The sequence below is a fragment of the Hyla sarda genome, chromosome 1, assembly GCF_029499605.1.
Source record: "Hyla sarda isolate aHylSar1 chromosome 1, aHylSar1.hap1, whole genome shotgun sequence".
Classification (NCBI taxonomy): domain Eukaryota; kingdom Metazoa; phylum Chordata; class Amphibia; order Anura; family Hylidae; genus Hyla; species Hyla sarda.
Window position 1 is genome coordinate 144104717 of NC_079189.1, and position 13139 is coordinate 144117855.

Below are 13139 nucleotides of genomic sequence, written 5' to 3' on the forward strand. Positions count from 1 at the left end.
TCTGACAAGTGTTGTTGTGTTTTTTTATACCTTAGTGGGACCAATAGTCAATTTAAAGCCCATGTATTGTCTCTATTGTCTCTATATTAATCTATATATATATATGGGCTTAATCATCTTGAGCATGTGTGGGCCATTCTCAAACGGAAGGGGGGGGGGGGGGACACACAAGGCCTCTAACATCCACCTGCTCTGTGATGTCATCATGTAGAAGTGGAAGAGGACTGTAGGCAACCTGTAAAGCTCTGGTGAACTCCATGCCCAAGAGGCTTAAAGCACTGCTGGAAAAAAATGGAGGCCACACTAAATATTGACACTTTGGGCCCAATTTAGACATTTCCACTTAGGAATGTGCTCACTTTTATTGCCAAGGTTTAGACAATGGTTGTGTGTTGAGGTATTTTGAGGGGACACAATATTAAACACTGTTATACAGGTTGTACAGTCACTACTTTACATTGTAGAATTGTGCCATTTCTTCAGTGTTGTCACATAAAAAGATCTAATAAGGTGTGTCTCAAACATGTGAAACAGAGCAGGAAGAGAAGCGCACTCTTCACCCGCCCGTTCTCCTGATCGGTGGGGTCTGAACACTCAGACAACTGCCATTCAAGACATGTTGCTAGGTTTTTTTTATGTGGCAGGAACACTTTAATTATAATTATGTAATTATATATTCTCAATAAAGCTTGTCTTTATGGTAATTTGGTTTGTTGTTTCTTGTGGGTCCCATTATATACGGTGTATAGTCTTTTTTTATCAGGAAAAAATAGAAACATTTTTGTCATTCTTACTTTCTGTGATTGCTGTTTATACCTGTAAATGGGGCTGCTTGGGTCCTAGATGAGTAATTTGAGTAGCCCATAACATCCTTTGACCCAAAGGGTGATGGAATGCTTTCTACAGATGGTGTGCTTAGAGAATACTTTTCAAAATCCTCCTCATCGGGAAGAGAAACACTTTCAGGAGCTGGAGAACTGGGCATGTCTTCTGCCGTAGTGTTCAATCCATTTATAATTTCATCACAGCGAGCAATGAAATCTTCACTGTCCGGGCTCATTGTTTTCCTACTAAAGTCAGAGTCTTCCTCACAAGAGAAGACAATCTTCAGTTTTGGAGGATCCTTACGTCTTTTTGTGGTTTGTTTTTTTAATGCCTTTTCACTTAGACTTGAGTTTTTCTTATTATTTCTTTCTGTACTGCTAACTTCCTGAGCCGGACATTGCTGTTCTTTATGATGCGCATCCGTTTCTGGCTTTTTATCTGACACACTTTCATTTTTCTCCACTTGTGTTTCAACAGAATCTTTTTCAGCACATAACATGTAAACCATTGCATCATTGTCAAAGTCATCTTCTTCATTGTATGTGCCTTTAATGTACATTGTTGCATTCTTTTTCATCTCTTGGATATGTTGTGGGGGTTCTGGGGGTAATACAGTGTCCTGAGGTGGTTGTGGTGAACTTGTTCCCGAGTCTGGAGATATTCCTGTGTCATAGCTGTCATCCCATTCAAGGTCATCCTGCAGTTTTCCTCCAATAGAAGGAATTTCAGAAGAGAAGGAACCTATGTATTGTCTTTTTCCACCTCTGAAGGTAGGAAAGTCCCCTCTTCGAAAACTGTTTTCTAGAAGTGCTTGAAAAGAAGTTTCCGGGTCTGGGTTCTCCCCATCGTAAGACGCTGACCAGACTTTACAGTCCTCTGCACATCTAAGGATACTTTCTTCAGCTTCACAAAGGTACTTAAGGTAACTTGCATCAATAGTTTCACTATATTCCTCAGGAAATTTGGATTCTGCCTCATGTGAACCTGATGATACATTAGCTTCACCAGAGTCTGTAAAATACAAAATTGTAACATTTTATCAAATCAATTATTATAGGCATTTAGCAGCTATAAACTATACTTCTATATTTTCTATTTCCTTTCTATGTTTCACCTTTCTATGTTTCACCTTATTGGTTTACTGTCTCACACCCCTCTTGTGTTTCCATATCCATTACACTATTTATCTTCTAATTTCTTATAAGGCTCGTTTCACAAGCAGTTTTTTTGTAGCAGTTGCTTTGTTTTTTATTTATTTATTGATTGATTTTTTTTTTTATTGCTGTCTTTTCTGTGCACCGTTTTTGTCAAAAATGCAAATATTTACACGCAATGTTTTGCCTTGACTTGAAAATGTGTTTACAGGCAGAAACAAATGAGATGCCAAGTGTTCAAAGTCACTTCAAACCCACCAATTCAAACCATCAAAAAAAAAAAAAGAGAATGGCAATATCAAATGGGATACAAAAGAAATAAAAATAGTTCTTTATTCCTTTAGTAGAAAATATACAGCGGTGGCATGTTTACTGAAATGGTTTTATCAAGCTCATGGGTTTACAGGTACATAAAAGCTGCAGCCAAATTAACAAAGCCTGGTAAGAGCGATTGGAATGGTGGCTATGGAAGTCAAAAACTGGTGCCAGAATGTTAAACAGATTTGTAAATCACTTCTATAAAAAAAAATCTTAATCCTTCCAGTACTTTTTAGGGGCTGTATACTACAGAGGAAATGCTTATCTTTTTGGATTTATCTTATGTCACGACCACAGTGCTCTCTGCTGACCTCTGCTGTCCATTTTAGGAACTGTCCAGAGCAGCATATGTTTGCTATGGGGATTTTCTCCTACTCTGGACAGTTCTTAAAATGAACAGCAGAGGTCAGCAGAGAGCACTGTGGTCGTGACATAAGAGAAATCCAAAAAGATGAGCATTTCCTCTGTATTATACAGTCCCTAAAAAGTACTGGAAGAATTAAGATTTTTTTAATAGAAGTAATTTACAAATCTGTTTAACTTTCTGGCACCAGTTGATAAAAAAAAATTAAAATAAAAAGTTTTGCACGGTAGTACCCCTTTAAGCACAATCCCAAAGAGCGGGGAAATATATAAATTATTCAGACAACCGCTTAAAGGAATCTACACACTGGTGTACCTTCCCAGCAGAGACCTTTGTTGTCCAAATTGAATAAAAACTAGTAAATTATATGCCGTAAATATTCTTCAGTGGATTGAACTGTCCCATTGCTTTTGTATTATTTGTCATGTACATTGTATTTTCTTATTTCCAATATTGTACATTTGTCTCCAAGGTGTAACTAAAATTTTTAACAGCATTTTACAATACAAATGTAACCGAAATGTCGAATAACTTTGCAATTCTTTGCAGCTGGCTGAAAATGTAAAGGTCTGGCTATGATTTAATAATCAGCCTCATTTCTTGAAAATCAGAATGCTTTCAGCAAAGAGGCATACATGGAATGAAACATGTGAACATGGAAAATCAATCATAATAAGGGATGATAGTTATTACCGTATATACTCGAGTATAAGCCGAGTTTTTCAGCACGATTTTTCGTGCTGAAAACGCCCCCCTCGGCTTATACTCGAGTGAACTCTCCCAATGTCAATCCCTTCTCAGTGGTCTTCAACCTGCGGACCTCCAGACGTTGCAAAACTACAAGTCCCAGCAAGCCCCCCCCCCCTTTAGCTTTCTATGCACCTCCCCTCGGTGGGAAGGAAGGGTGAGCTGTTCCGGGCCATCTATGCTGCAGGGACTGTCCGGTGGGGAGGGTTAGGACGACGTACAGGGACATCCGTGCGCATGAACGTCCCTGTGCGTCGTCGTCAAGGCAACGTCACTAGTCCGGGGCCGGGCCCGGAGCGGAGAAGAGGGCTTCCCGGTGAAGATGGGCTGCCCGAAACGACTAACCCTCCCCACCGGACGGTCCCTGCAGCATAGATGGCCCGGACCAGCTCACCCTTCCTTCCCACCGAGGGGAGGTAAGTACAAAATTAAAGGGGGGTCTGGATGATGATGAAGGCCGCAGTGGTCTTCAACCTGCGGACCTCCAGGTGTTTCAAAACTACAACTCCCAGCATGCCCGGACAGCCGATGGCTGTCCGGGCATGCTGGGAGCTGTAATTTTGCAACATCTGGAGGCCCGCAAGTTGAAGACCACTGATTAAGGGATTGACAGGCGGTGATGATATGGGGGGGGGAATGATGACAGTGGTCTGGATGATGACAGGGGGGGATGATGAAGGGGGGGATGATGACAGGGTGATGATGAAGGAGGGGGGATGATGACAGGGTGATGATGAAGGAGGGGGCATGATGACAGGGTGATGATGACAGGCATTGATGATGAAGGGGGGGGATGATGACAGAGTGATGATGACAGGGGTGTTAATGACGGGGTCTGGATGATGACATGGGGGGGATGATGTATTTCCCACCCTAGGCTTATAGTCGAGTCAATAACTTTTCCTGGGTTTTTGGGGTGAAATTAGGGGCCTTGGCTTATATTCGGGCCGGCTTATACTCGAGTATATACGGGTAGTAAACCAAAATTTATGGCTGTTGCATTTTACCACTAAGGACTGAGAAAAAAGAGTTTTGAAGCATGTTCCATTAGTGTTCCACCCAACTGAGCAGATTTGGGAACATATTGCTTTCAGGACCATTGTCATTAATGATAATTGTTTCCTTTACAGCCAGCATAATATACCTGAGCTGACAACTAACTGTATCTGAATGCTTGCACAATGTATTGTAATCTGCTAACAGGAAATAAGCAAAAATATAAAAGCATTGTTGCTTACGAATAGACTAAAGGTCATAAAATGACCCAAAAATAAAGATAAATATTAGCAAAGTTGAAAGTAGAAGTAATAAAAAAAAAAAAAATAATAATAATAATAATATATATAGATAGATATATTTTCAGATATTTTAATGGAATTCCTCACGGATCAATCTAAAACATAAAGAAGTATCCTTGTAATTTTAAGTACCGGTATCTCTGGGTTTTCAGTCACCCTGTTCCAGTGCACACATACTTCACCTATAAGCATCACGCCATTTTTCCAGCTCATAGTCCATGAAGGAAATGCGCTACCTGTCACCATGAACATCTTCCTCTAAGGTAAATGCTCTCCTGACATCCGAATGATTGTAAACTGGAAAGTTATTATTGCCATTGTTCTGAATCCTGATCCTTTTAACCTTAGGAAAGTTACACTGCAATGCACACACACTCTGCAGATAACAAACAGGGCAGCCATTTAATCTGTGCTATTGAAAAGAACCATTCGAGGCCAAGATTGTTAGACTTTATGTATTTTGTTAAGAGATACATAAAAAGAAAAGATTTTGCTCGCTTTTCGAAATAGATGTCTAGAGGATACATTGGGTGACACATTATTGAAATAATCTGTTTTGTTACATGTTGTGGGAGTTTTAGCTATGCTTTATGCACAGAAATGACAGGTTATTAAAATCTATGGGAAAATAAACTTTAGAGAACATCATTCTTCTTAGTTTTCTACACATAAAAGTATGTTAAGGATTTGACTACAATACGGATATATTAAAAAGGGTAAATTCTCAACATAGACCATCAAAAGCTGATAAAGTGCAGACACCTGGCACTACAGCCAATCATAAATCAGTCAGAGTAAAGTACAAGTGCACTCACAGTTTTACTGCTCAATCTGTATCTTGCTTTATTCCATCAATGTAACAGACATCACGGTAACACAAGGACAGGCTCCCGACGTGCAGAGTGCAGAGCGGAGATTAACAGGGATATTTCACCTGGACTACGGTGGCGTGAAACGGCCGCCGTATCCCAGGTGAGATGTCCCTGCTAATCTCTGCTCTGCGCACTGCAGGTCGGGAGTCTATCCTTGTGTTACCGTGATGTCTGTTACATTGATGGAATAAAGCAAGATACAGATTGAGCAGTAAAACTGTGAGTGCACTTGTACTTTACTCTGACTTATGTTTTAAGCATGCTGTTCACGTAGGAGCACTACATCAGCTGCCGGACTCCCACGTACATTTCAGTGAGTGTAGCCCCACCATTTACACACGCTCATAGCGGGCAGTGCCGGATATCTATCTCTCTTCTGTTTATACTACAGCCAATCAGCTGGTCGGTATAGCTGTGGCTCCTAGATATAAACAATGTATGGCGCTAGAAGCCATGGTTTTGTACATCGTGCAGTGGTGGCACCGCTGCAGTAACCTAGTGCCACCACTACACAATGTATAGAGCCAGGGCTTCTGGTTCCGTACTCTGTTTACATCTGGGCACCATGGGGCTGTGCCAATCAATGGAAGTGCTGTGTGTTGGCACCCCAACAATCAGCTAGTAATGACCTATTTTGTGAATAGGGGGATCAATAGGTTTCCCTGGAAAATTCCTGCAAGAGAACATATGAAACAGTTCGGGTCTATTCACACGGCAGAATTTCTCCGCAAATAAAAGACCAATACACTTCTATAGGAGTATCCACACTCCCATTCACACTTTTGCAGAATTTCCGCTTGGATTCCATATCAATTCCGCACCAATTTAGCACAAATCCACACAAGCGGAAGCGGAATTGGGGAGGATGAGTGGAAATTCTGCCATGTGAATAGACTCTTAAAGGGGTTTTCTGGGGAAAATATTGATTACAATCAATCTGTGATGAGTGGGGGTTAGACCTCCATGACCCCCAACAGCTGAATGATGGTGCCATGAACTGTCTCTGGACCATTGCAGCACTTTTAATTGGGCCTAGTATTGTAGCAAAACCCCATTGTTGTGTTGCAGTACAGCAATGCATACAAACATCGTCCTGCTGATCACGGATCATACAGATGGCCATTTGTTATAAGTGATCATGGAAACCTCCCTAAGACAGTTTTGTAACTTTAGTCCTCTTCCATTCCAAAGATACCATTTTAAAACTGAATCTCATAGCAAAATTCCATGGATCTGGTTAGCAATTGATATTGTCACAATTTGGTGAGTACATACTGGTTATCTAGAGTGGAAAGCAGAATTTTTACCTTTTTGTTTGAATTTTAACAGCATTATATAATTTTTCTCCAAGTCCTCTCCATCAGCTGTAGTGTTAGAACAGCAGTTGGGAGTTAAGGCCAAAAATTTTGCAGCTGAATAGCAGTCTCTTTCTTTTACTGCACTTCGCTGGCTAACCATTATGTGATTACATGGCAAAAGATACCTGAAATATTAAGAACATTTTGTCATTCCTTACCACAATACTATATTTTGTATACCCTCTAGAGTAATAAATGATACTTTTATAAATAAATCCAAAGTAGTGTTTACAGAAAATCTGATATACTTTATAGTGATACCATAACATATACAGCGATGATTTTTGTAAATAAGAAATGAACAGCACTATATATATGTTGTCCATCTCTGTCTGTCAGAGGTTGTGTCTGCTAAGTAGGAAGTTACTCCCCCTATGCAGCACACAAAAAGGAAAGTTACATGTGAGCAGCTGCAAAAAGCCCCTCACGTGTAACAAAATGGCTGAAGAAGATTGTGCAGAGGCAATAAGTGGGGGTACAAAATTAATGACATTGTGGTTAACAGTTGTTAAATTGACACCAATATAATGGAAATATGTGGCTGGCAAATGGGAATAACCCAACTGACATGAGGGATGGTATTGGGAATTGGTCAGTATATGGGTTATGAGAAGAGTCAGCAATACCTATTGATTGAAGGAAAAGGATATGGAGAAGCTTATCTATAATTAAAAGCATAACCTCTGCATGATAAGATGGCCATACACCTTCAATAGCTGAAGTCGTGATACCGCCATACAGTTTATACGATCTCACTGGCCCCACCAAGATTGATGGGTTTATGCGACTTTTGAGTGAAGTGTCTGGGGATCAACTGATAAACTGCCAGTGACTACTTTGGTAATTTGGTTATTAATATATAGGAGATGTAATTATAATATTCCTAAACTTTAATTAAGGTAAAACTTCTGCCTAATAAACATTTGCTGATATCATATCAATATTTTGGGTTGAATTGGGTCATTCTTTTCTAGCTCCAACAGTGTTATTTTACCAGCTACTGTACAAACCGAGGGCTAAGCTTGCTGTGTACCACCGAGCATATTTTACATCCAGTTGGTGTTATACATAAAAAGAAGATTTAAGTTATTAAACACAGACTCTGTTAACAGTAGGAAGATGATGATGTAGCACATATAAAGGTGCAGAAACCTGAGGCTCACTCCTGGGGGAACGCTACGGCTCAAGCACTAAATAAAGTCAGTCTTTGATTAATGTTAATACATTCACATTTTCAATTCTGGTCTTTACAATCCTAAAAACTATGTTTCTGTGAAGACTACATAAAATGCATTTTTTTTACTTCAGTATAACCCTCTAGATCTACATATATGCCAGTGCTTGTATCATAATATGTACTATCAAAGAACACATGGTATGAGGCAAGTGCATGGGCATCTCTATAATGTTCATCAAGAATGTTTGCATTTGGGACACCTATGTTCTTATTATTTTTTAATCGGAAATAACAGCTGCTCAAAGGAAGCGGGGTGAAAAAAGCAGATCAATGTGTGTTCTCTTTATAAAGGAGTGGTCTTTGTGAGAATTTCTTTAAAAATGAATGAATGAATAAATAACACAATATAAAGCATTACCTTAAGAGAAGCTGTAACATCACATCTTCACAATGAAAGCCAATAAGGGTTCGAAACATTGCTAAGGACACCACACACAACTAGAGGAGAAATAAGTAAAATAAGCTACTCAATAGGTTTATCAGGCACATTGTCATTTAAAGGGAATCTGTCAGCTCTGATCTGTGCTCAAGACATGGGCAAATAGCGGATAGGTAGATAAAAGAAATGATACCTGTCTCTTAGCTGACGGCTGTTTACAAAGTTTTAATGTTTTCCTTCCAAGTTCAAGAGTCATAGAGGGCTAAGCTGCAGTGTGCATGCCTCCTCCCTCCCCCTCCCCTCCCTCTGTAGGATTGATACAGGTAATATAAATGATGTATCATCTATGTTATCTCCCTATCTCAGCTATGTGCCAATGTCTTCAGCTTTGGCTGCTTTCACACTATAGAATTATCCATTTTAAAGATCCATTATAATTACCTGTTAACAAAGCCATTAAAATCAGACGTTAAATGGTCGTTACAAAATCCCATTATAGTCCATGGGATTTTTACATTATCCGTCTTAACCTTTCATAGCCCGTTATTAATAACGGATGTTATTTTGTGAGGGGAGAAGGTAACGGGAGAAATAATGCATGCACTATTTCTTCCGTTCTTTCTCCCATCACAAAATAACGTCCGGTATTAATAATTGGCTATGAAAGGTTAAGACGGATAATGTAAAAATCCCATAGACTATAATGGGATTTTGTAACAGCCGTTTAACGGCCGATTTTAAGGGTTTTCATAATGGAACATTATAACGGGTCTTTAAAACGGATGAATTTATGATGTAAAAGGGGCCTTAGATCATGAAATAGAACTGACAGATTCCCTTTAAATATAAGCATGAAGGTGTATATATAATAAAATCTGCCAATGTAAATTTATTTTAATGTTTCTAAGTTGCTTATCTCCCCTGGTTCAATAGTTCTGAATGCGCATTTCTGCATGTATTCTTTTACTGAAATCTTTTGGAGATTTAAAAAAAATTTGGTATCAAAATCAGCACGTATTTGAGATGTGGATTTGGGGATAATTTGGTGTCAGAAATTTTCGGAACTTCAATTTGCTGTGGGAATGCAGTAAAAGCATTATAAAAAAATAGTGCCATCTAATCTAAATATGAAAATATTGGAAAGAAATCCTTCCAGTTCTGTATTTTGTTACGATAATATGTACTAAAATGAGCTGCACTAGCTTGACACTCCTTTATTATTCTGAGATGTGTGTTTGGATTTAACAGCTCATTGGTTTGGTTGATATGGCAGCATAGTTTATAGCATATATGATGATTTAATATTTAGGTACAGAGCTTCACAATCTGAACCAGTACTGTATTAGACTGTAGAACAGTTCAATAACAAGGCCATCTGTATTACAATAGGCACTGGCAGCAGCACAGACCGTGCCGGGATATGGATTACAGGCACGCACCGCTCGCAGCAAGTTCTTAATTAACAATGGGATTCTGGTTCCAATATCCATTTGACTTCCTTTTATCTGCACTTTCACTCTTCACCTTCTAAGCTAAGGTAAAAAACCACTGAGGTGCTATGATTAAAATAGATGCACATCACAGTGTTCGTGCTCTGAGTATTAAATGTATAACGCTATCTACAGTACAAGTAGAAAACATAATGGAATTTAGCCAACACCGCAGAAAAACTATCACAATATTCTTCTGTATTATTCTATCCTTTTGTAGGCATTGTAGTAAATGCTTGTTTTACTGGATATTATAAATGAGTGGAACAAGAAATTCCATTCACACTTCTGTTTATTGCTGCATTTTGTTTTGTACCAATTTAAAAATAAATAAGAAGACAACAGAATCATCGGTAAAGCAGACAATATAATTCGAAGGGATGTCGTGTTTTGTGTCAAAGAAGTGCAGCATGTATTACATCTGATTTAGATTGGGTCAGATTGGAGGGGGGGGGGGGGTCGGTTGGTAGATAAGAACAGAAACTTGTAAATTTTTTTGTTATAATTGTAGCTGGAAACTGACACATGCAAGATGAGAAAGGTTAAAGGGGTACCCTCAATAGTCCCCTCAATGCAAGTCTGTGGGAGGGGGCGTGACGGCCGTCACGCCCCCTCCCATAGACTTACATTGAGGGGACGGGGCGTGACGACACACGGGGTGGAGTCGTGACATCACAGACTTCCGTTCCGGTGGTCGGGACCCAGACCACCTATGGCGCTTCCGGAGCAGAAACAGGTGGGTGCATGCCGCATGCTATATTGCGGGGGTCCCGCAATCAGACATCTTATCCCCAATCCGTTGGATAGGGGATAAGATGTCTAGGGGTGGAGTACCCATTTAAGGCTCTGTTCACATCTGTGCCACTACTAGCATTTATAAAGGTAGCCTTGCTGTTGTGCAATATCTGCTGTACAATGGACTGCATTGACTTATAATGGAGTCCATCAGGGTTCATCTAAGGTCTCTGTTGTTTTGACAGCAAGAATAGCATTGCCATCTACAGTGAAGGACCTGCTGACAGAGGGTCACAACGGAACCACAAACAGTAGTGTGAACATAGCCTTAGGGACAATTTGGCATCAAAGCATATGACACATAAGCGAAAGAGAAATGTACAAACACAAAAAATAATAATAATGTAGATTTGAAACTGCTATTTGTTATGTTAAAATGAAAGAAATACACAGATTTTAAGGCTCACGCACATTATAAGCATTATGAACACAGTATAAGCATAAAATGCAGGAGGGAGGGGTCAGATCTGCAGGGGTGCATATATTCTGGTTACTGCCTGGGTGAGTATAAATCAGAGGTGTATCTATAAGGTTAGTACACTGTAAAGTTGTACCAGGGCATTGTAGCCTGGAGGGAATCTCTAAGGTAACAGCAGCTACCCTTCTGATGTAACTATAGAGAATGAGGTTGCACCTGGGCCCAGAAGTCTAAGAGCCCGTTCACATGGCAAAATAGCCAGGCTTACATTCTGTGTGCGGTAGGTGCTGACTGAATTAGTCGGGGCTAGGATTGCTCAGAAATGCATCATCTTCATAGATGGCAATGCATATCCGAAACGATTCCAGAATTTGAACTGCCATGGAAATTCTGCTGTGTGCATGATGCAGCAGAAGATCATGAAAAACAATAGGAGTCTGCTGTACCAAAATTTCTGAGCTGAATTGTTATGCTGGATTCCACTTAAAAATTCTGCCATGTGTATGGTCCCTTAGAGGCCCATAAGATCTCTCTTCCATAAAAGTACTATATTAAATTATGACTGCATTTCCATCTCAATGGGGTTGTCCAGGATTAGAAATACATTGATTATTTCTTGCAAAAACAGCACCATTCCTGTCCACAGGTTGTGTCTGGTATTGCAGCACAGTGCTATTCAAGTGAAAGACTAAGCTGCAGTGCTACACATAACCTGTAAACATGAGTGGTGCTGTTTGTGCAAAAAAAGAATCAGCATTTTTCAAATCCTCGACAACCCCTTTAACCCCTTAAGGACTCAGCCCATTTTGGCCTTAAGGACTCAGACAATTAAATTTTTACGTTTTCATTTTTTCCTCCTCGCCTTCTAAAAATCATAACTCTTTTATATTTTCATCCACAGACTAGTATGAGGGCTTGTTTTTTGCGCGACCAGTTGTCCTTTGTAATGACATCACTCATTATATCATAAAATGTATGGCGCAACCAAAAAACACTATTTTTGTAGGGAAATTAAAATGAAAAACGCAATTTTGCTAATTTTGGAAGGTTTTGTTTTCACGCCATACAATTTATGGTAAAAATGACATGTGTTCTTTATTCTGAGGGTCAATATGATTAAAATGATACCCATTATTACATACTTTTATATTATTGTTGCACTTAAAAAAAATCACAAACTTTTTAACCAAATTAGTACGTTTATAATCCCTTTATTTTGATGACCTCTAACTTTTTTATTTTTCCGTATAAGTGGCGGTATGGGGGCTCATTTTTTGCGCCATGATCTGTACTTTTTTTTTATACCACATTTGCATATAAAAAACCTTTAATACATTTTTTATTATTTTTTTTTAATAAAATGTATTAAAAAAGTAGGAATTTTGAACTTTTTTTTATTTTTTTTCGTTCACGCCGTTCACCGTACGGGATCATTAACATTTTATTTTAATAGTTCGGACATTTATGCACGCGGCGATACCAAATATGTCTATAAAAAATGTTTTTTACGCTTTTTGGGGGTAAAATAGGAAAAAACGGACGTTTTACTTTTTTATTGGGGGAGGGGATTTTTCATACATTTTTTTACATTTTTTTTTACACTTGAATAGTCCCCATAGGGGACTATTCATAGCAATACCATGATTGCTAATACTGATCTGTTCTATGTATAGGACATAGAACAGATCAGTATTATCGGTCATCTCCTGCTCTGGTCTGCTCGATCACAGACCAGAGCAGGAGACGCCGGGAGCCGCACGGAGGAAAGAGAGGGGACCTCCGTGCGGCGTTATGAATGATCGGATCCCCGCAGCAGCGCTGCGGGCGATCCGATCGTTCATTTAAATCGCGAACTGCCGCAGATGCCGGGATCTGTATTGATCC

General features: G+C 39.4%; 1 protein-coding gene across 3 annotated transcripts in view; it reads right to left on the reverse strand.

Moving 5' to 3' along the window:
* The window catches only part of FHIP1A (FHF complex subunit HOOK interacting protein 1A), a 260100-nt gene that overhangs the window by 18185 nt on the left and 228776 nt on the right, over positions 1 to 13139 (reverse strand). For all 3 annotated transcript variants that reach the window (XM_056562809.1, XM_056562813.1, XM_056562814.1), the window contains 3 exons: positions 8532 to 8611; positions 6886 to 7061; positions 817 to 1836 (listed from right to left, as the gene is read on the reverse strand). In XM_056562809.1, coding sequence (XP_056418784.1) covers positions 817 to 1836; positions 6886 to 7061; positions 8532 to 8611 — 1276 coding nt within the window. The remainder of the gene's footprint in view (positions 1 to 816; positions 1837 to 6885; positions 7062 to 8531; positions 8612 to 13139) is intronic.